The following is a 23,486-nucleotide window of genomic DNA, read 5'->3' on the forward strand; positions in this document are numbered from 1 at the left end:
GAAAGAGGACCCGAGGATTGACCCGGCAATCCGCCTCGACCTGTACCAAAAAGTGACAGGATATATGTCCAAGAATCTTACCCTGCCGTGCCTATTGATGCATATAACCACGTATAACTTAAAACACCTATGTGCATTGAACGCCACGGATTTATGCCCCTAACCCATGTGTAACTGCCATGTATCTCGTTCCCCCCCCCCCCAATTATAATACTCCACAAGACGTGCGCTAGGCTTTGCTAAAAGAGAGAGAGCGAAAACTAGTATAGCCTAACTGTGCCCAACCGCCGTAAAACAATCATAACAGTGCGCTACCTTAAGTTGGATCGTGACTTTCCTAATTCCGGTGAAGGAAAGAAAAGGCCTAACCTAAATATGGAAAAAATTATCGTATTATACTAGATAAAGTACCTATCCATCACTACTTTTACAACACCATAACATCTACATCCAGTCTAGATACCAATACATACTTAGAAACTTTAGCCCGATTATTTGGCTGTAAGATGTTCAGTCAGACGGGATCTGTAGAAATAACATAACAAGTGCTGCGTCAGCATAACCTGGTCTGAACACATGGAGGACTTCATGACAGGTGTGCAGAGAGAACACAGTAACCTAGACCTTTCAGTGTCTTCACAAAATATACTACTTGCAAAGGTGCATGTACTTAAATTAATAAATCCGTGTATAACTGAGAACCCTCCTGACAGACGGACAGTAGGAATAGTTCAGCTACCTAACGTTCGAAACAAAGTGACCTGCAACACCGGTAACCATACCCTGAAACCTGACTATTTAGGCTCTATACTGGTGAGCCCGGAAACTGTTGCCTGTAGCAACCGCCCCTACCTATTAGCCTCCCTGAGTGTCCCAAACCCCCCCCGGCGTGACCTGAGGCCCGGTTTCAAGGAGAAAGACTATGCGCCAATGCCGGAGACACCAGAGACAACGTGCTGACAGAGACCCCGGGAAAAGAAGGCCCAAACATGGACCCCCGTCCTGGCCTTTCCAGCCTGCCCCGCGGTGTCCCCGTGACAGCCAGTAAATACCCGTGGGAGGGTCCTGCTAACCCGGCGTGAAACTGGGCTGCCGGGGGCACCACGGGACGCTGCTGAAAACCCCCCTGTACCTGCAAACCCCAAACCCCCCCTGGACCAAGTATCTCCCTGACCGCAGCGGTGGCTAGTGACAGCGAGCAGCCCGAGCTGCCTGTTCGACCGACCTCTGGGCTTCAGTGCGGCGCTCCGATGCATGCGCCGCTCTCGGCAGCCCACGTGACTAGCGGGCAGTGGCATCACGTGATACCCTACCCCGTAGTTACTGCTCGTATGCCTAGAATGAAGGACCTTATCGCCGGTTGGGTTGGTGACCCGCACCTCCGCGGGCTATGAGGAAACCATAACCAGGCATACCCGAAGGTGCCCTTACCTGACTCCCAGAAGCAAAAACGTCAGGACCGGGTAAACCGCGTAGCTCTACCGGAAGCAGCACGGTGCTGAGGCAGACACCCGTGAGTCAGGGCCTCTGCCTTAAATCACGCTCAGACTCCTCCCACAAATTAGGTCAGCTCTTCCAGCTAACCTTCACTTATCATTAACCCTGGAAGTAGATAGTTCCCTTTAGTTTAGATAGATGACCCCAGGAGGTAGATAGTTGTCCCTAGTGTAGACAGGTGTGCCCACCTAGAGGTAGATAATTGCCCCAATGTTAACAGGTGCCCCCCAGGACGCTGACTTGAGACAGGATGACTTGGACTGACTTGACTATGACAGACTATGACTGACTTCACCCCTTCTGTAGCTTACCAGACACACACTCCAGACACACACCTAGGACTTGACCTCGCTGCAACTCAGCTAAGCAGGAACTAAGAGCAGAACGCTAAGAGCTAAGAGCTAGCTCCACCCAGGGCTTATGTGAGGGAGACTAGGAGGGGTCCCATAGGTCACCCTCAGGTCACATGGTCACTGATACCTCACTTGGTTACAATCACATGACAACAGGTCTTAAAGCTATAACACATTTTATGTACATCATACTGCATAACATAGGCATTTAAGGGAATAGTTAGAACACAAGTGCAGGGAGGGGCCAGGGGTCACTGTATGGATTCTGCTGGACAGGGCAGCTAGGGTACAGGGGTGCAACTCCTTTACTGGGCCACCACATGTATAACAAACAATACACATAAAAATATAAATAATATTTTGACCAACTGTTGAACGTTTATTTTTATCCACAAAATTAACAAAAATTTCAAGTTAAAAAAGTTTTGGCTCTCAGACTAAATTAAATTATATTTTTAAGTGATTTTATAGTGCAAAGTCAATATTATGTGAAAAAAACAACTCACTATATAAAATAATTGGCATCTCCATAATATCACTAATTGAAAAAGGTTAAAGGGGTACTCCGCCCCTAGATGTCTTATCCCCTATCCAAAGTATAGGGATAAGATGTCTGATTGCGGGGGTCCTGCCGCTGGGGACCCCCGCAATCAGACAATATCCCTGCTGCACCTGGATACGTTTAGAGCATCGGGTGCAGTGCCGAAGGTTTGTGACATCACGGCCGTGCCCCGCTCGTGACATCATGGTCACGCCCCCTCAATGCAAGTCTATGGGACGGGGCATGGCCGTGACATCACGAGCCTCCGTCCCGCATCGCCAGTCATCCGTCACGGAGCAAAGTTTGCTCTTTGCGCCCGATGTCTGGGATGCCACAGCCAAGATCGTGGGGGTCCCGCTGCTGAATAGGGGATAAGATGTTTAGGGGTGGAGAACCCCTTTAACATTTCATTTATATCACAATGTGAACACAGTAAGAATTAGTTCTAGAAAACACCCTCACCCTGCTTTTCAAATTCTTCAAATAAATAATAGAAAAATAGAAATAAACATAACCATATTTGGTAGCACCACATGTGGAAATGTCCTAGCTATTACAATAAAACGTTAATGAAACCACACGGTCAATGGTGTAGATGTGAAAAAAATATCAAAGTCCAGAATAGCTCATTTTTGATCACTTTATATACAAGAAAAAAAAGAATAGATAGCAATCAAAAAGTCCACTCAAAACAAAAATGGAACTGATAAAAACTACAGATCATAGTGCAAACAATGAGCCCTCAAATAGCCCCGTATATGGAAATATAAAATTGTTATAGGGGCAGACAAGGACAATTTTAATCATACTCATTTTCTTACAAAAAGTCAATTTTTTTTTAAAGTAGTAAAATAAATCAAAACCTATATAAATGAATAACTATTACATTTATAATGTATTTCTGTGGACCCACAGAATAAAGATAACATTTTAACCATAAAGTGCACTGAAATAACCCCCCCACAAGATGGAAAATTGCGGGGGGAGTTTTTTATTTATTTTTTTCAAATTCATCCCAGAAATAATATTTGAGGGCTCTGCAGATTTTGTGGTAAAATTAGTGTTGTCATTACAAAGTATAATTGATATTGCATAAGATAATCCTAATATAGGTCTGTAGGTGGAAAATTGAAAGACTTATGACTATTAAAAGGTGAGGAGGAAACAATAAAAACACAAATATGAAAAATCGCTGCGTCCTAAAGGCGTTATTTGGGGATAGAAAAACTGAGCTAATTGCTCCCAAAAAAAAACAGCACCACACCTGTCTTCAGGTTGTGTGTAGTATTACAACTTGGCTTTATTCACTTCTGAAACTGAGCTGCAATACCACAAATAAACCTGACGACAGGGGTGGAGCTGTTTTTGGAAGAAATCAGCTTTGTTTTTCTAATCCTGGATAACCCATTTAAGGGGTTAATTATTCAAGCATTTCCAATACAACTGTAACTCTACACTGTGAATACACCCAGCCTGTTCTCTCTGGTCACGTGTTGGATTGCCTTCCCTGTCTCCGACCATTCACAAACACAGAAGGACATTGTTCAGACAGAGCTGCAATCTCTGGGGTGCAGGATGGCTCTGAATATTACAGGGACGCTTCTCCTGGCTGCTGGGATTACTCTCCTAATTTATCTTGTAAAATGGTGGAGAATGGTCAAACAGATGAATTTTCCCCCAGGTCCTACACCTCTCCCCCTCCTGGGGAATGTTTTCAATATCAGTATCTCAGAGCTACCTCAGTCTCTAGTTCAGGTATGTATACTGTACTTATATTGTGATCGTACCCTTATTAGGACATCGGTTTGATAACAATTCCCACTATAGATCTGGTGTAGAAATAGCTCCCACGAGTGTAATTCATCCAGTATTGTGGGATATTTTGTGTTTGTTGCTCTTTTGGCTTAAATAGACTGCGATAAACGGCAACCTATACTATTCTGACAAACAAGAATAATATGTCCTGTCCTGCGGGTAGACAGAGGAAACATGGCTGATAACAGAAGCTGCTCACCAGTGTCTGGTCTTATATATGATATGAGCTGGAGACACGGTCAGATAGGGGACAGGATGACTATATCAAACATACCTTTATTAGAGTTCATGGATTTTCCACAACTTATAAAATGATGATTTTCTCCCTGAGTTCAAGCATTTAGGAGTTGGGACCAAGTTGCTAAGAGGGGTACTCCGCCCCTAGACATCTTATCCACTATCCAAAGGATAGGGGATAAGGTGTCTGATTGCGGGGGTCCCTCTGCTGGGGAGCCCCGCTATCTCCCTGCTGCACCCGGCATTCGTTAAGAGTGTCGGGTGCAGCGGCGGAGCGCCAGAGGCTCGTGACATCACAGCCCGCCCCCTCAATGCAAGTCTATGGGAGGGGGAGTGACAGCCTTCACGCCACCTCCTATAGACTTGCATTGAGGAGGCGTGGCCATTACATCACGAGCGGGGCATGGCCGTGACGTCATGAGCCTCCACCCTGCATCGTCAGCCATCCGACACAGATAGGATAGGGGTGCCACAGCCGAGATTGCAGGGGTCCCCATCAGCAAGACCCCCCCGCGATCAGACATCTTATCCCCTATAAGGATATGATGTCTAGGGGCAGAGTACCTCTTTAAGTGTCAGGCATCGCTTCCCTCCTGTGTCCCCATGCCTGTCCTGATTGATTGACATACAGGATGTTGAGCCTTGTCTCCCAATTCCATGTTATGTTGAGCAACCTATGCAGTCCCCCCCCCCCCCCCCCCCCCACCTCCTTGACACTTGAGCTCAGGAAAAAAATCAGAATGTAAAAGTTTTTGTTAACACATCAACTGTTTGATGTTGTCATCCTGTTACCCATCTGACAGTGTTTACAAGACTGTTGAGACCCAATTAGCTCCTAGCAGGCTATAACTACCCCTCCCCCTTACTACAATAATTAATTAAATAATAACTGACACAACAACAATTTAACTTTTCCGTGGGTGGGAATCGGCCACAGCTTTATTTATAAAATTACTTATATAAATAACAATTTAACTGTAACAAAGACACCGATTGGCTTCTTACCAACCCGAGAGGTGCTGCCACACTGTCCTGTGTGGAGGTCTACCCCGGGTTGACCCCGCTTTCACCGTCTTCTTACCGCCAAGCTGTGACTTACAATAAACAGAGATACAAAAAGGGAGGGAGGGAGGGCAAAACTCCGGGTCCTGGGCAGATTGAGGGGGGAAGGGAGGCACCACAGCTATAAATACCCAGGGGAGGGCCCCTGAAAGCCCGGGAAACTATTAAACCCCTTATTGGTCCACTCCTCCCCCCACCCATGGGACGTACCACTATAGTTACCAACAAGTTTTACAGGCAGGGGAGGGGGCTAAAAAACCTTGCCTGTATTATTTCTTAACCCCTTAACTGCTCACCAATCAGGGGGCAAGCTAGTTATGCACATCTTGCCCCTCCACTTGCATAAAAAAAGTATAAAAGTAAAAATGATCTTCCTTTCAAGATCGTATCGATCTCTTCTCTTCAGGTTATAACATACAGTGCCCTAAACAATATACTGTATTTATACACAAGAAGACGTAAAAGTAAAAAAATTTACTTTGTTGTTGTTATAACCTGACAAAAAGATTCATCTGATTTCGAAAATGGGTTTTCCTCTGTCCAAAGGTGTTTCCTTCGTCTACTGTCATTGAAGTTGGATATAATGTAGCATTAATGAATGAGCTGCAGCCTGCCAAGGTGAACTTGTGTGATTACTAGAATTTGCCTAGACCTCCAGGAGGTGAGCAGATACCTGCCTATTTTCCCTTTGCATCTACCTAACGGGTATTTACTCGTCATGCTCTGTGCACCTATCTCTCTTGTACTGTGACGGGATTGATGTTGTCTAAGGCCGGGTTCACATAGATGTCAGTCTCCGTTCCGGGGAGTTTTGTTTAGTGGGTCCATTCTGATGACTGAAGTTGAAAAAACAGCGAACGCCAGGAAGAAACCCGGCGGACCCCATGCAAAGCCAACGGGACCTGTTGATGTCTGTCATGCAATGGACCGTCCATGTCGGTTGTTTGTTGCTAGAACTGACTCCCAAACCAAATTCTGAGGCAGATAATACATTCTGATGATAGTTATTGGCCCTGATTTACTAAGAGTGTTGTGTAGTTTTCTTTGTGGGTTTTAATTCCCTACAAATTTTTTTCAACGGTATTTACTAAGGTTTCCCTACATTTTGCACTTTTCCCTACATTTTCCTTTTTTTACATATGCTCTGATCTGTGGGGTTTTCCTCAGCTCAAGTCCATTACATTTTCTGTGGAAACCCTAGTAAATATGGTACTAGGACCCGTAGGAGCTATATCTTAGAGTGCTATATTCTTAGCACTCTCTCTACTTCTTTTTGAACAATATACCATCATTGTCAGCATTATCCCCAGAATTATCATTATACTATTACCCATACTCCCATAAACATTAGTATCGATATTATTATCATTTTATCCACCGTGTTCCAGTATATCCCTGTAGAGAACATTGAGGACTGTATCCTTTGAAAATGGAGAGTTAGGCTGCATTCACCCCTCGTTTTCACTGTTCGGGTGCCGTATCCGGCTGGGGAGGGTAAGCCGTGCGCTCCGGACCAGCGCTGAAATCCATTTACTTTAATGAGCCGACCAGAGTCAAACGGTTACTCCAGTCGGCACATTTGTGACCCGTATCCTGTTTTGTTACCAGACCTAAAACCGTATACAGGTCAAAAGTGAGCAGATCGGAGTCACCGTTTGACTCCGGTCGGCTCATTAAAGTAAATGGATTTCAGCGCTGGTCCGGCTGGGGTACGGGAGCACCCAGTTTTCCCCTCCCCCTGCCAGATCCGACACCCGTACAGTGAAATCGAGGTGTGAATGCAGCCTTAGTCAGGATTTTTTAAATTCTGGCGCAAATTCTGGCGCAGACAGTATTTTAGGCGCAATGTGCCAGAATCTGGCGCACAACCCGACAAAACAGGTCGGGCTTACAATAGTAAATCAGGGTCATTGTTGGGGAAATTGGGAACAGTAAATGCAATTATGCATACAGTGGATATTATCATATTAGTATAACTCTCAAAAAGGTGTTGTCCATAAGGGTGCTGCTTTCTGTTAGAAGGATCCCTTTGCAATAAGGTTACCACAGGTTGTCCTACTGTAGAACAATAAGCTGTTATTTCTGGGGGAACCCAGCAGTGTTTAAAGGGGTATTCCAGGAAAAAACTTTTATTTATTTATATATATATATATATATATATATATATATATATATACACATATATATATATATATATATATATATATATATATATATATATATATATATATCAACTGGCTCCAGAAAGTTAAACAGATTTGTAAATTACTTCTATTAAAAAATCTTAATCCTTTCAGTACTTATGAGCTTCTGAAGTTAAGGTTGTTCTTTTCTGTCTAAGTCCTCTCTGATGACACCTGTCTCAAGAAAACGCCCAGTTTAGAAGAGGTTTGCTATGGGGATTTGCTTCTAAACTGGGCGGTTCCCGAGACACGTGTCATCAGAGAGCACTTAGACAGAAAAGAAGAACCTTAACTTCAGAAGCTCATAAGTACTGAAAGGATTAAGATTTTTTAATAGAAGTAATTTACAAATCTGTTTAACTTTCTGGAGCCAGTTGATACATAAAAAAAAGTTTTTCCCTGGATAACCCCTTTAATGTATCTGCAGCACCCCCGCAGGAGAAAAATAACATAACATAGTGCTATTAAAATTGAAAAACTAAAAGTAATTCATGGACGTGTTGGGTCTTCCAAAAACATGCTTGTGGCTAATAAAAGGAAAACCTGAAATGTGACTCATTACAGGCCTGTACAGCAGTGGTCTTCAACCTGAGGACCTCCAGATGTTGCAAAACTACAACTCCCAGCATGCCCGGACAGCCAACGGCTGTCCAGACATGCTGGGAGTTGTCGTTTTGCAACATCTGGAGGTCCGCAGGTTGAAGACCACTGCTGTATAGAAATAGTACTAAATCTTATAACGTTCAATTTCCTAAGACTGCTGGGTAAAGCTTTCTTGAACACATTGGCCCTCATTTACTATTCTAAACCCGACCTCTTTTGTCGGGTTTTTTTGTCGCATCTTTGTCTGCGCCATGTCGCAGACATCGTGCGCCAGTCTGCGACACTATGCGACATTTTTTCCCGACGGACCCGATGTGGATTCTCCCAAACCCGAAAAAGGGGCGTAACCCCACATTTCTGAGCTTTCCCACGTATTTATTAAGGTTTCCAACCCGAATTTGTTGAATTGTTGTGGATTTTTTCCCGACAGCTCAGAGGAGTTGGAAACCAAAACCAACAAAACCCACGTGCGACAAAAAGGATGCGACATAATAATAAATACCAGGGGAAAAAAGCAGTCGGGTAAGAAAGCAACATAGACTTACAACCCGATTTTCTTAGTAAATGAGGGCCATTGTGTAAGATCCTCATCATTATTTATACAATTCTTGCTCTGGTCTGTAAGGGTGCGTTCACACGGCCATCTGTCCCCAATTTTTTTTTATCCCCGATTTGATTTAGTTCTTGCAGGCTGTAAACTGATGAAAATTTTTTTTTTTATTAAATCCCATTCATGTCAATGTTTTTTTTTTTTTTACAATCGGTTTACATGCGTTTGTACCCGTCTGCACTAATTTCCGTTTTTTTGATGGCACAAAAAACGGCACAAATAAATGGATACAGTAAATTTAATATTGAAGTCTATGGAAAACAGATGAGCCCTTAATGTCATTCGTTTGCATTCGTTTTTTCAATCCGTTTTTTGATCCCTTTTTTTTTTTTGGTGGGGGTGGGGGGGTTATTAACTGAATACCAAATCCATATAGATACAAAGGGATAACATCCGTTTGCATCCATTATTTCCATTTTTTTTTTTTAAAGTACGTTTTTTTTTATGGTAGATGAACGGGACGGCGTGTGAACGCAGCCTGATATGTGAAAACAACCTAAGTGTTACATACGTACAAATACTTATGTTTTCTGTCTTTAGCTGGGTGAGACCTATGGATCTGTCTACACCCTCAACATAATAAACCAGTGGGGGATAGTACTGATTGGATACGACGCAGTGAAGGAAGCATTAGTGGACCACAGCGATGCCTTCAGTAATAGGGGACCCACAGTAGCAGAAGAATTGTTTTTTAAGGATTTTGGTAAGCCAATAATGGAAATAACAATAATTGATAATTATCTCTGATTTCTGGGTTCACTGGGTTTACAATGCGTTTTTGTGTCCATTTCACTGTTTCTATTACAGTACATGTAAATGTAGTTAACCACCCTCTTGTGTATGCAAAAAAATAAACCACATTACAAGACTTCTTTTTAAAGGGGTATTCCAGGAAAAACTTATATATATATATATATATATATATATATATATATATATATATATATATATCTCAACTGGCTCCAGAAAGTTAAACAAATTTGTAAACTACTTCTATTAAAAAATCTTAATCTTTTCAATAATTATCAGCTGCTGAAGTTGAGTTGTTGTTTTCTGTCTGGCAACAGTGCTCTCTGCTGACATCTCTGCTTGTCTCGGGAACTGCACAGAGTAGAATACGTTTACTATGGGGATATGCTTCTAAACTGGGCAGTTCCCGAGACACGAGTCATCAGAGAGCACTTAGACAGAAAGGAACAACTCAACTTCAGAAGCTCATAAGTACTGAAAGGATGAAGATTTTTTTTATAGAAGTAATTTACAAATCTGTTTAACTTTCTGGAGCCAGTTGATATATAAAAAAAAGTTTTTTCCTGGATAACCCCTTTAATAATGTAAGTCAATCGGAAATGGATTATGCTGTATGGCATGCAGTAGTATCCGTTTTTTTCCCCCTATAAAACGTATATGTTGAACGGACAGAAACCCCATACATATAATATATGTTTAATATTTGATAATTAGGAGATAATTATTTTCATGCCTAATGCTGTAAAAGTATATTTTTACATACAACATACATATCAGTTTCGAAGATTTATGACTCTTCCACCTAAAATTTTAAAAAAGTTAGCCCTGTTTTTAAAATCACTGCTTGCAGACGGTGGATGGAAACATTCTTGTAACATTCAAAAGCTACAAACAATTCCTGGCCTGGAAAACACACTTGGCAAACCACTGTTTCCAAGGATGGCAATGCATTTCCAAGTGGATTTCGCCAAAGATGTTTCCGCATTGGAAATTCCGCTTTGTGCATAATGCAGCAGAATCTCATTGAAAACAATAGGATTCTGCTGCAAAGGAATTTCTGAGTTGAATTTTTCCTCTGGATTCCACTTGGAAATTCTGTCATCAGAACATGTTCTTAATGGGTACTCCACTGCTCAGCGTTTTGAACAAACAGTTCTGAATGCTGGAGCCGGCGCCGGGAGCTTGTGATGTCATAGCCCGCCCCTCATGATGTCACGCCCCACCTCCTCAATGCAAGCCGTCACGCCCCCTCCCATAGACTTGCATTGAGGGGGCGGGGCATTACGTCATGAAGGGGCAGGGCTATGACGTCACAAGCTCCTGACGCCGGCTCCAGCGTTCGGAACAGTTTGTTCCAAACGCTGAGCAGCAGAGTACCCCTTTAAGTGTATCAGAGATTTTTTGTGTCATATCAGTTTGGTACAGCAAGCAGAGATCTAAATAATAGTTAAGAATTAAAAACACAGTATAAATGTGAAGGCTGCAAAATCTAATAACAAACCCCTTTAACCCTTCTAGTTCTAGCTCCTATAAGGCCGTGTTCGAACTAGGAAATCTCTGTCTGGAAATATAGACGGCAATGTATTTTGCACAGTATTCACACCAAAAAGATTGAACAAGCTGATTCTTTTAAAAGCGGAGTTTTAGTGGTGGAAAGTACTTTACTGTGCAGCAGAATCCCATCGACAGAAATTCCATTGTGTGTACCCACCCTAACATGCCCAATATTAGTGTTGAGCGGCACAGGCCATATTCGAATTCGCAATATTTCACTAATATATGGACGAATATTAATCATATATTCGCTAAATTCGCATATTTGTAATATTCGCGTTTTATTTTTGCATATGTGAAAATTCACATATTTGAAAATTTGCATATACAAAGATTAGCATAAGTGTAAATTTGCATTAGCATATGCGAAAATTCGTACGCCAGTCTCACACAGTAGTATTAGAGCCTTCTTTACACCATACAAGCTGGAAGCAGAGAGGGATGATCACTGTGATGTGTACTGTGAAAAAAAAAAAAAAAGAATATTCGTAATTGCGAATTTATAGTGCTATATTCGCGAATATTCGCGAATTCGCGAGCAACGCTACCCAATATAGGCCATAATATAGAGATTAAAGCACAACTGTCACCAGAGTTTTACCCCCCTGATTTCCCACATGAGCTTACTGTTCTGAACACATGTTAAGCAGCCACACCATGGCTGCGATTCTGGCTGCCTATCCTCCCTACGTCACCGCTTGGACGGCTGCCAGAGAGAAAGAGGTCCTCAGCACATGCGCCCATGACATCCTGGACGCGCACATGGCCCGGCGTGACTTACCAGAGCTCGCACTCGTTTATTCCGTGAGCGCTGGCTCTTGCCAGCTAAAACCTCTGTGCGCCTGCGCTGTGCTAGAGGCAGGAAGTGAGCGCTCACTCTGGTAAGTCACGCCAGGCCGCTGAGGACCACTGCCTCTCTGGCAGCGGTGCAAGTGGTGACATAGGGAGGATAGGGGTGGCTGGGCTTTGCAAGCCCCCCCCCCCCCCTCACTGCCAGGCCTATCCTTCCTACATCACCGCTTGGACCGCTGCCAGAGAAACAGCGGTCCTCGGCGGCCTGGCGTGACTTACCAGAGTGAGCACTAGCACAGCACAGGTGCACGGAGTTTTCAGCTACCCGACTGTTGCTGACCGGCATCCAAACATGATTTTCGCACAGATAAAGCAGCCAGAAGTGCAGCCAAAGGTATGGCATTATATGTGTTCACAACAGTACGCTCATGTGGGTAGTCTGGGGGGGGGGGGGGGGGGTAAAACAAGGGTTATTATGTGACTGAACTGTGCTTTAGCTTCGTATATAATCCTAATTTGGACTTTTGTAAGAAGTTATTTTCCTCCAAAAATCGCTCCACACCTTGGATTGTGTCTGGTATTGCTGTTCAGCTGCCTTGACGTGATATGTACTGAGATGCTATGCAACAAACAACCTGATGACAATAGTGGCACTGTTTTTCATATAAAGCACCCATGTTTTTCTAATTCTGGACAAACTCATGACCTCTACACTTGAACTTACAGGGGTCATTGCAAGCAATGGAGAAAGGTGGAAAATTATTCGTCGATTCTCTCTGGCAACTTTGAGAAATTTTGGAATGGGAAAGAGGAGCATTGAAGAAAGAATCCAAGAAGAAGCCCAGTGTCTCGGCGAGAAATTTATGAAGGACAAAGGTGGGGTTAATTCCAAAAATATTTGTTTTATACCATAACTACTACTTTTTATACCATAACTACCCATGAACATAGGAAGAACAAAGGATTAGAATGTTTAATTCCATGTGAAATACCAACATGTCCGATTCTTCTTTCCCCAAAATATGTTACTGGGAGACTGATAGGCTCACCTGGCACACATCAGATCAGTGGTTGATCCTCTAAAATCAATGAGTACAGCCAATGTTAAAGGGTTTTTCCAGGTACAGTAAAAGTGATTGATGGCTTGTCCTTAGGATAGGCCATCAATATCTGATTGGCGAGTTTCCAACACCCAAAACACCCTAACTATTCGGTCTCGGCACCCAGATGTTCGCGTTGTAAGGAGCGGAAAGCACCAGCACTGTATATTGTGTAGTGGCTGTGCCGTGTTACTGCAGCTCAAGTCTCATTTATTTTAATGGGGGCTGAGCTGTAGTAACACGGCATGGCCACCACAGAATGTATAGAGCAGAGGTTTCTAGCAAAGTTCATTGTATATATCAGGTCTTGTCTGAACAGCTTATCGGCATGGGCTGGTTTTTGGCACATTGATGATCAATAATGGATGGCCTATCCTGAGAATAGGCCATCAATTTATTTTCCCTGGAAACTCCAATACATACGTTTTTATCCCCTATCCACAGAACAGGAGATACGTGTCTGATCGCAGTGGGTCCGATTGCAGGGACCCCCCGCAATCTCCTGCCCATTGTCACAATTATTATGGCAAGGGACCTTTATTACTGTTCCCCAGTTATTTCGCCGCTATGGGACCTCTAAATATGGGAAGCCCATAAATTTTGCTGCTAATGGCACTAGGTCATGATGCCAATATGATCTATGACCTATGGTCACCAAAAATGCAAAATATGTGACCTGATGAATTGCCAAAATATAAACCACGCAATTCATGTCTCAGAATTGTTTAGTTCATTGATAAGCGCTTGGCGGTATTTTTGCAACATCATAAAACAATCAAAGGTATTTTAAAATATGCAGATTTATTGGTTATGATTATTAAACATACATGGGTATATAAACACAATGATTAAATGTATATGATTCACCAATCAATACGATCATATATATATATTAGTAAGAATTATAAGCTAGTAACTTACATCTACATGGTATTAATTCTTAAAGAGATAGGGACATCTGTAGAACATTAAAGGGGTACTCCGGGGAACTAAACCCATAACCCATCCTTTCCCTCTCACCAACCTATGTATTTGTCTAAATATAATTCGTTAGCTATATAGAGCAGTTTGCCTCTTTCAGCTGTCACTTACATGCAGCAAGTGAGAGAAAAATGTAATTTTTAGATCCGCTATGTCTCCTCAGTAAGACCTAGCCCCTTCCCTTAAAGTCACCATAACCTGATTTCTGTCTGGTCTACAGCTCTGGATGTACAGACACACCTCCCCTCCCTGTGTGAGGAGCTTGTGAGCTGTGAGAGAAGAGCAGTGATTCTCAGTCGCAACTGAGCACATAGTCTGCTGGAAATCTAATCACTGACTTCTGCCATTCAGAGCACAGCATGATTTATTGCTGGGGGAAGGATAGTCTGAAAGAAAAGACATGTACAGTGTGTGAATTGCAGTGTGAACATGCACACAGATAGTGAAAGTAGTTGGCTGGCAGCCATTACACAGAGCTGCACTGACTTCTGGGAGTTGTAGTCTGTGCTGCAAACAAGGAAAAAGTATTTAGGAGACCTCAGGGGCCAAAAGAGCTGCAAAAACCACATGCATAACTACAGAGGACACAAAACAGGTATTGTGGTGGCTTTGGAGCATTTTTATGTTTCTCAACTTCCCTGGAGTACCCCTTTAATGAAGCATTAAAAGCTTCTTTTAGTAGTAAAACCACACATTACAGAAAATGGAATCAGTTTTACAACAATGGTTAGTCATTATATCATATGTAGTTACACAAATAATATAAAGGATAGGCCAATATCTAATTTCTGGATATATTGAATGGAGGTGACTTGTATGAAGGACATATCTAAGTACAGATATAAAATCTGTGGTACTAAATTTGGAGGAAATATCTGGTGTACGTCTTTAGGTACAATACCATATTTATCTTTTATGGCTTCTATGGCGAACTTAATTTGGAGGAATACATAAATAAGTTTCCTTGTGGATATATTTTTATTATGTCAATTAGATTGTGAAAGATAAGACTATGCTATATGCAATATATGTCTGCATTAATATGCACAGAACACGCCCCGTTCTCTGCAGTAGAAGGGAGGATTTTCCAGATTCTAGAACCTATAATCTTAAACTGGAAATTTGAAAAGATCTTTCACAATACATCCTAATTGGTTTAATTTTCATCCACATTGTAGAATGATCACAATCAAATGAGAACTACCGTATTTTTCGCCGTATAAGACGCACTTTTTCTTCCCCAAAACTGGGGGGAAAAAGTCGGTGCGTCTTATACGGCGAATACACACCTATCGCGGCGGTCCCTGCGACCATCAACGGCCGGGACCCGCGGCTAATACAGCACATCACCGATCGCGGTGATGCCCTGTATTAACCCTTCAGACGCGGCGATCAAAGCTGACCGCCGCGTCTGAAGGGAAAGTGACACTAACCCGGCAGTTCAGTCGGGCTGTTCGGGACCGGCGCGATTTCACAGCGGTGGTCCCGAACAGTCCGCCTGAATAGCTGGGTTAGTGCTTACAGGACACCGGGAGGGACTTTACCTGCCTCCTCGGTGTCTTCTCCGTTCAGGGATCCCCTGTATAGCCGGCGCTCTCCTTCCTCGTCATCACGTTGTCGCGTACGTGCGTTGGCGTGCGTAACGATGTCATGGCGGCGACGGAGAGCGAGGATACCCGGCCGGCAGCAGAGACGTTCCAGAGCGACGGGGACACGGCGACAGCGATGGAGCGACATCCAGGGCAGCGATGACGGGTCCGGATCGGCGGGGACACGTGAGTATTACCTCCTCCTGCAGTGGTCTTCAATCTGCGGACCTCCAGATGTTGCAAAACTACAACTCCCAGCATGCCCGGACAGCGTCTTATACGCCGGTGCGTCCTATAGGACGAAAAATACGGTAGTTTGCTACCAGATACATGTGAGGCCTCTAATGGGAAAGAGAAGAAGAAGGTGTAATCATAGGACCCTTGTATATAGGTAGTTACCTTACAGTCATATTGCTGCATCTGACAGGACCTCTGTGGCTCCTCATGGCCTCTCAGGTAACTTCCAGGGGAAGGCTTATTGACCCATGATACCTTTATGCCTCATGATGCTTTCGTCTTAGAAGATTATGGGGGAAATTTATTAAAACCTGTCCAGAGGAAAAGTTGCCCAGTTGCCCATAGCAACCAATCAGCTCGCTTCTTTCATTTTTAGCAAGGCCTCTGCAAAATGAAAGAAGTGATCTGATTGGTTGCTATGGGCAACTGGGCAACTTTTCCCTTACACAGGTTTTGATAAATCTCCCCCTATATTCTTACATAATAACTACTGGTGGAGAGCCGAGGTGCTGGGCAGGAGATCGCAGGAGTCCAACTGCTGATCAGACCAGCGGATCAGTGGATTGATCCCTGCGATCAGACACTTATCTCCTGTCCTTTGGATAGGGGATAAGAAGGTATGTACTGGAGTTCACCTTTAATGGGGTACTCTGCTGCTCAGCATTTGGAACATAGCCCCGTGACGTCATAGCCCCGTCACGCCCCCTCCCATAGACTTGCATTGAGAGGGCGGGGTGTGACATCATGAGGGGGTTGGGCTATGACGTAACGAGCTCCCGGTTCTGGCTCCAGCGTTCGGAACAGTTTGTTCCAAACGCTGAACAGTGGAGTACCCCTTAAATGTGATATGTATATTACGATTTTCTCAAGGTCTATAGAATACTGTATAGTACACTCTATAATGACTGACCACCTCTATATATTTACTAACAGATACTCCAATTAACCCAACACATATATTGCGATTGGCTGTTTCCAATGTCATTTGTTCCGTTGTGTTTGGTGAAAGATTTGACTACGAAGACCAAAGAATCTTGACCCTCTTGTCAAACGTTAACGATGTTACCCAGCTGTTCAACTCCCGTTCAGGGCTGGTAAATATTACAAAATGTCTGTAATGTATGTGGGTGCAAACTGAATTACATGACCAAAATGAAAGGATATCATTACCTCTGACAACTTCAGCCCAGATGTCTGAAGATAAACTATCTGGTGTATATTACACACGTCCAGACACAAATGTCCATCTCCTGATATACAGTTGGTAATATAAAAATAAAACAATAAAAGAATGCACCTAGTTTAAATTTTTTTTCGGATTGCTGGAAAACTCGGCATTCAGTTAAGTTTCAGGCAGACATGTAAATGACCACAGGTGTGGACTTTGAAAGGGGGTGCATCGTTGGACTGAGAGAAGTGACATGGTCCTTTCGACTAATTACCCACCATCTGGGGCGTTCTCACCAAACTGTTAGGAAGTTTTAGGAGATGTGGTTACCTGAGAGCACGCACACATGGCAAACAGGCTCCAGGCAGCCTATACAAATGACCAGTGAGGAGGATGGTTTGATCCACTGACAAGCATGAGTAGGGTCACCATTTCCTTGTCCACCATCCAAACACAGGTGTCACCTTCATTACACACCCACTGCCCGGACTATTTCCACGTGCTTAGCAAAAGGAAAAGCAAAAGTGTCATGGGGTTCAGTATGTGTCCTGGCATAGTTATGTGTCCTTAGTTTGTATTGTGCCCTTAGTTTGTAGTAGTGTCATGAACAAGAAACTTGGACTGATGTGGACTGGAACTGTATCATATTTAGTGACGAAACCAGGTTCTGTTTAAAATCTGACGACAGTCAGGTTCAAGTATAGAGGCCTCATGGGGAGCACTTCAATCCTGCCTTTGCTGTGTAGACATCCTGCGCCAAGTAGCCATTTTATAAGACAGTCGGTCTCCTCTAGTAGTGATATGAGGGACAGTAACACCAACAGTGATATGTGCAGGACATCCTGCAACCACGTGTCGCCTCTCATGGCTTCAGACTGGTTTCAGCAGGATAATGCTCACCTACCTCAAAATTCCTACCAGACCGCAACCCTTTCTTGCCTGCCTGATTGCCAGATGTATCTCTTAGGGTGGGTTCACACCACGATTTTACTATACGGTTTCATAAAAAAAAAAAACGTATGGAACCGTACAGAAAACCGTGCCCATAGACTTCCCATTCAAAACCGTATGCACCATAATCTATACAGTTTTCTCTGTTTTTCAAACCATACATTTTTTTACTTTTTTTTTTATGGACAGAAAACTGTGGTCTAACACGGTTTTTGGTCCGGGTGAAAAACTGCATTAAACCGTGTAAATTTTTTTTAACATGGGAGTCAATGGGAACCATACAGAACCGTATGTGCGTACGGGTTCCATCCGGTTTTCACCATACGGTTTTTGGCTTTGCTCAGTAATTTTTCTTGGAATTTCGATCAATCAAGTAAAACTTTATTCATAATGGAGTGAAAAGTTAAAAATGTATACGTTTATTTCTTTAAAAAATGGATGCAACCTGACATCATTTTTCAAACCATATACAGTTTTCAACCGAATACAGATAAAAAAATTGTACACACGTTTTGATACCGTTTAGTCAGGATTTGAGGAATCCATTTTTTTTAAATCAAAAACCTGATACAAAACTGTATTGCAAAAACCTGGTGTGAACCCACCCTAATTGAGCATTTATGCGACTACCAGCTTCATCAACCTACAAGTGCGCAGGATCTACAGGCTAAGCTGCAACATTGTGGGCAAATGTGCTGCGAGATGCCGTACAGAAGCTGTATGCCTCCATGCCCATATCTCATGTATCCAGACCAAAGCGGCCCTGCTAATCGTTAATTTCTAACGATGATTTGTTTTCCCTTAGTCCTAACAGTAGCACAGATGGGGTATTCCACCCCCCGCGAACTGGTAGGACAGATGGAAGTTTTATTGAACCTAATTAAACAATCAGTAAAGACACACCCACAACCCCCTGTATAAGTAAGAGGGTCATCCTCTGCCTCATTGTGTAGTAACAAGAAGAACTAAAGGTAAATAATAGAAGAAAATAACTTAACTAGGGAGGGAAAGTTGTGCTACTGTTAGGACTAAGGGAAAACAAATTATCGTTAGAAATTAACGATTCCCTTACGTCCTAACCAGTAGCACAGATGGGGAAATGGCAAGCAGAAACCCTATGAGGGAGGGCTCTCATGCCTGACGGCAGATAATACTGTCCGTCCAAATGAGGAAAAATCGGCCAATCTACTGTCAAGTCTGTAGTGGGTGATAAATGTGGAGAGTGAACTCCAGGAAGCAGCTTTGCATATATGTTCCAAGGGAACAAGACTCCTTTCCGCAAAGGAGGTAGATACAGACCTGGTGGAATGAGCTTTTACAAACTCAGGAGGCTCCTTACCTTGGGATACCATGGCAATACGAATGGCATCTTTTACCCATCTACTGATGGAGGGCTTTGAAGCTTTAAGACCTCTCTTGGGTCCTGAAAAGAGAATTAGCAGATTTTCATCCTTCCGAAACTCCAAAGATCTTCTTATATAGATCTGGAGACATCTCGAGATATCTAGGCAATGAAGAGCCCTATCTTCATTGGAGGATGGAGGAGGAGAAAATACTGGCAGGGATATAACTTGATTTATATTTTGAAATGATGGAACTTTAGGTATAAAGGATGGCATGAATCTGAGTAACACTCGATCCGGCAAAAATTTAGTATATGGTTCAAGTGCCGAGAGCGCTTGAAGTTCCCCAATCCTTTTGGCTGAAGTGATTGCCAGTAAAAAAGTTATTTTAATGGTAACAAACTTCATGTCCACCTCCTCCAAGGGCTCAAAGGGGGGAGATGCTAACCCCTTGAGCACCATCGCTAAGTCCCATGCTGGGACAGGTTGTATAATTGTAGGTTTTAACCTTGAGGATCCCCTCAAGAATATTTTGACTAGTGGGTCTTGAGACAATGGTTTATTGAGAAAGGCAGAGATGGCTGATACCTGAACTCTGAGTGTGGAAGGAGATAGGTTCTTGTCTAATCCCTCCTGGAGAAAGTTGAGGATTGTGGCAACAGCTGGATTCTGTCCAGGTAGTTGTTTCTTGGAGCACCAAGACTGAAAAGTTGTCCAAATTCTTTTATAGGCTCTGTTAGTGGACTCCGCTCTGGAATGCGAGAGGGTATTCAAGACCGCACTAGAAAGCCCTTCTAGATGTGGAAGGGACTGGTCAACCTCCAGGCTGTCAGGTTGAACATTTGAAGATTTGAGCAGCTGTGAGTGTCCCCCGACACTAGTGCTTGCTCTGGGGGAAGCCTCCAGAATTGTCCCCGACTCATTTGCAAGAGTTGGGTAAACCAAGCTCTCTTGGGCCAAAATGGAATTATGGCTATGACAGAGGCTTGGTCCTGCCTGATTTTCATCAATACCCTTGGGATCAAGGAAATTGGAGGGAAGATGTAGGCCAGCCTGAACCTCCATGGGATTGAGAGAGCATCGATTGCTACTGGGTTGTCTTCCCTGTACAGGGAACAAAATCTCACCACTTTGGTGTTGAACCTTGTTGCCATAAGATCTATTTCTGGCATACCCCACCTGAGTATTATTTGTTTGAACATCTCTGGATGGAGAGACCATTCTCCAGTTGAAAGTCCTCTGCTCAGGCAGTCGGCGATCACATTGAGAGATCCCCGAATGTGAACTGCCGACAGGTGGGTTAGGTTCCTCTCTGCCCAATCCAAGATCAGACCCACCTCTCTGAGGAGGCTTTGTGATCGAGTGCCTCCCTGCTTGTTGATGTACAATACAGCCGTCATGCTGTCGGATTGGATCTTTACTGCTTTCCCTTGAAGAAGAGAAGCAAAGTGGAGGAGTGCTAATCTGATGGCTCGAATCTCGAGGAGATTGGAGGTTAACCCTCTCTCCTGAGGAGACCAAGATCCCCGCACTAACAGATCCAAGAGATGCGCTCCCCAACCTACAAGGGACGCGTCGGTAGTACGTATGATCCAAGGGGGTTGGATCATTGACTTGCCGTCCTCGAGGTGAGACCACCATCTGAGAGAGGACCTGACTCGATAAGACAGGGAGTGGCACTTGTTTAGGCCCGAGGGCCTGAGATTCCAAGTGGCGAGCACCTCTGATTGAAGAGGGCGTAGATGCCAAAGAGCCCAAGGAACCGCATCCACGGTAGCGGACATAAGTCCCAACATCCGCATGAGAGCGCGAATGGAAACTCTCCGGGGTACAGAGAGAAAAAGGGCCGATTCCTGCACCCGAGATTTCCTCTCGGGAGAGAGGTAAAGTGTCATGGAGATTGAGTCGACTATGAAGCCGAGGAACCTCACTGAGGTAGTTGGGAGGAAATTGGATTTGGCCCAATTGACTATCCACCCTAACTGGTGAAGGAAGGATACTGCTAGTTGCAGATGTTGGGACAGGATCGCAGAAGAAGGAGCTCTGAGGAGCCAATCGTCTAGGTAGGGAACGATGCTGAGCCCCTGGAGCCTTAGAGCAGCAACTACCGCTACCACCACTTTGGTAAATGTGTGTGGGGCCGAAGAAATTCCAAACAGGAGGGCTACAAACTGGAGGTGTTTTAGAACTCCCCCTACCTGAACTGCGATCCTTAGATACTTTCTGGATACCGGATGAATGAAGGTAAGCATCCTTTAGATCCAGAGTAGCCAGGTAATCCCTGGCGAGATGAGGTTGACCACAGATTGAATAGTTTCCATACGAAAGCATTTGTGCTTTACATACTGATTGAGATATCTCAGATCTATAATCATCCGCCAGTCTCCTGTTACCTTGGGAACTAGGAAGACTGGAGAATAAATTCCTGACCCCCGCTCTGCAAGAGGAACTTCCTCTAAGGCATTCTTCTGGATGTATTCCAGAATGTAGGTTTCTAGCGCCCCCTGTTTGATTGGTGAAAAAACTCTTGTCTCCACATAATTGGATGGGGGAATTGATTCGAGGTCTATCGAATAACCATCCAAGATTAATCTCAGGACCCAAGGATCCTGAATGTGGAGGGACCAGGCGCTTGAAAAGTGGTGAAGACGACCACCAACTGGAATCTGGGGGGCAGGATGGGAAACTGGAAAGGTCACCTCGGCAAGGAACCCAGAGCTTCGTAGAAGCCCGCAGTCAGAGCTTTCTGTTGTCTTTGGGGCCACGGGAGCGTTTTCCGCCCCGGCGTTGATTACCCCAGTCTCTCTGAGGCTTAGGCTGGGGGGCTGATCCGCCCCCAGAACGCCGCCCTCGACCACGAAAGGAGGAATAAGGAAGGGACTTGCCTTTCTTGTCAGAAAGTCCCTCCATAATGCGGTCCAGCTCAGCTCCGAAAAGAATGCCGGGTTCGTAAGGCATAGCACATAAGGTGTTCTTGGAAGAGTTGTCAACCTTCCAAGGTTTTAACCATAGAGGACGTCGTCCAGCGGAAGCCAGGGCCATAGACTTGGAAGGCAATTTAAGATGCTGGGTCAGATCAACGGCCAGATTGGACGTCTTGAAGGATGAAAGAATTTCATCTCTAGGAACCCCCTGGTCTAAATCCGACTGGATGTTAGAAAGACGGGTCTTCAAAAAGTTTGCTACCTCAGAACAAGCTATCGCAACTGATGCAGACGCAGAAGCAGTGGAGTAGGAGCGCCTCATGGCACAGTCAGCCTTCCGATCCATTGGATCCTGCAAGGAAGACCCATCCTCAGCAGGGACCACTGTCCTCTTGGACAGTTTGGCAACTGCCATGTCAACCTTAGGGACAGGGCCCCAGGAGGAAAGCTGAGATTCCTGTATAGGAAACATGGTCTTAAATCTTTTAGTTAAGACCGGACCCTTTTCTGGTTTTTCCCATTCCGTTCTAAGCACGGACAGAAGGGTATCATCCGCTTTAAAGACCCCAGGTCCCTTAGAGGCGGAGGTAGAGGCTTCCCCGGGATCAACATCCTGGTCCCCCGACCGGATGGATCTCAGAAGACGCTGGGTCTTTTCCAGCGGAAAGAAATAGGATGCAGTGACCTCCTCATCCTTTTTTTTTTTTTTTCTTTTTTCTTTTGTTTTAAAATGTCAATGGCACCTAGGATTGAGAGACAGTCTCCCATGCCGGTACTTGCCGGGCAGCAGTCTGCCTCAGCAGGGACCACCTATCTGATGAGAGCAGGTACATTCAGCTTAGGATGGCCATTGACAGCTTCACGTCCACAGACGTCTCCATTCTGGGAGGTGAAGAAGGTCTGGCGCGTTTCTGAGGGACAACGTGTTTCAGCTCCTCAATAGAGGCTTGCATAGCCGACATGTTAGAGGAGACCCACATATACATATCTTGGACTGTAGGTTCAGTCTGGTGGGAAGGTAAAGACTTAGCCCTACAAAAAGGGCACCTGGAAAATTCATAATTATCCGCAAGGGGACGTATTGCAGTCATGGCAAGAGAGGTGCTTGCGCTTGGCGGATTAGATAATGTAGCGGCAAGAAAAAAATTGCGGCTAGCTAAAATATAATTTAAAATACCCAAAGTTCTCAGCAAGAG

General features: G+C 44.1%; 1 protein-coding gene across 2 annotated transcripts in view; it reads left to right on the plus strand.

Moving 5' to 3' along the window:
- Positions 1-23,486, plus strand: part of LOC130292049 (cytochrome P450 2G1-like) — a 51,944-nt gene that overhangs the window by 15,372 nt on the left and 13,086 nt on the right. The window contains exons 1-4 of one of the 2 annotated variants that reach the window (XM_056541494.1): positions 3,926-4,146; positions 9,442-9,604; positions 12,724-12,873; positions 16,838-16,998. In XM_056541494.1, the coding sequence (XP_056397469.1) occupies positions 3,967-4,146; positions 9,442-9,604; positions 12,724-12,873; positions 16,838-16,998 (654 nt within the window). In that variant the 5' untranslated portion in view covers positions 3,926-3,966. Of the gene's footprint in view, positions 1-3,925; positions 4,147-9,441; positions 9,605-12,723; positions 12,874-16,837; positions 16,999-23,486 lie in introns of those variants that run through there. The other variant, XM_056541496.1, reaches the window with a different exon arrangement.

Source organism: Hyla sarda, chromosome 9 (genome assembly GCF_029499605.1).
Source record: "Hyla sarda isolate aHylSar1 chromosome 9, aHylSar1.hap1, whole genome shotgun sequence".
NCBI lineage: Eukaryota > Metazoa > Chordata > Amphibia > Anura > Hylidae > Hyla > Hyla sarda.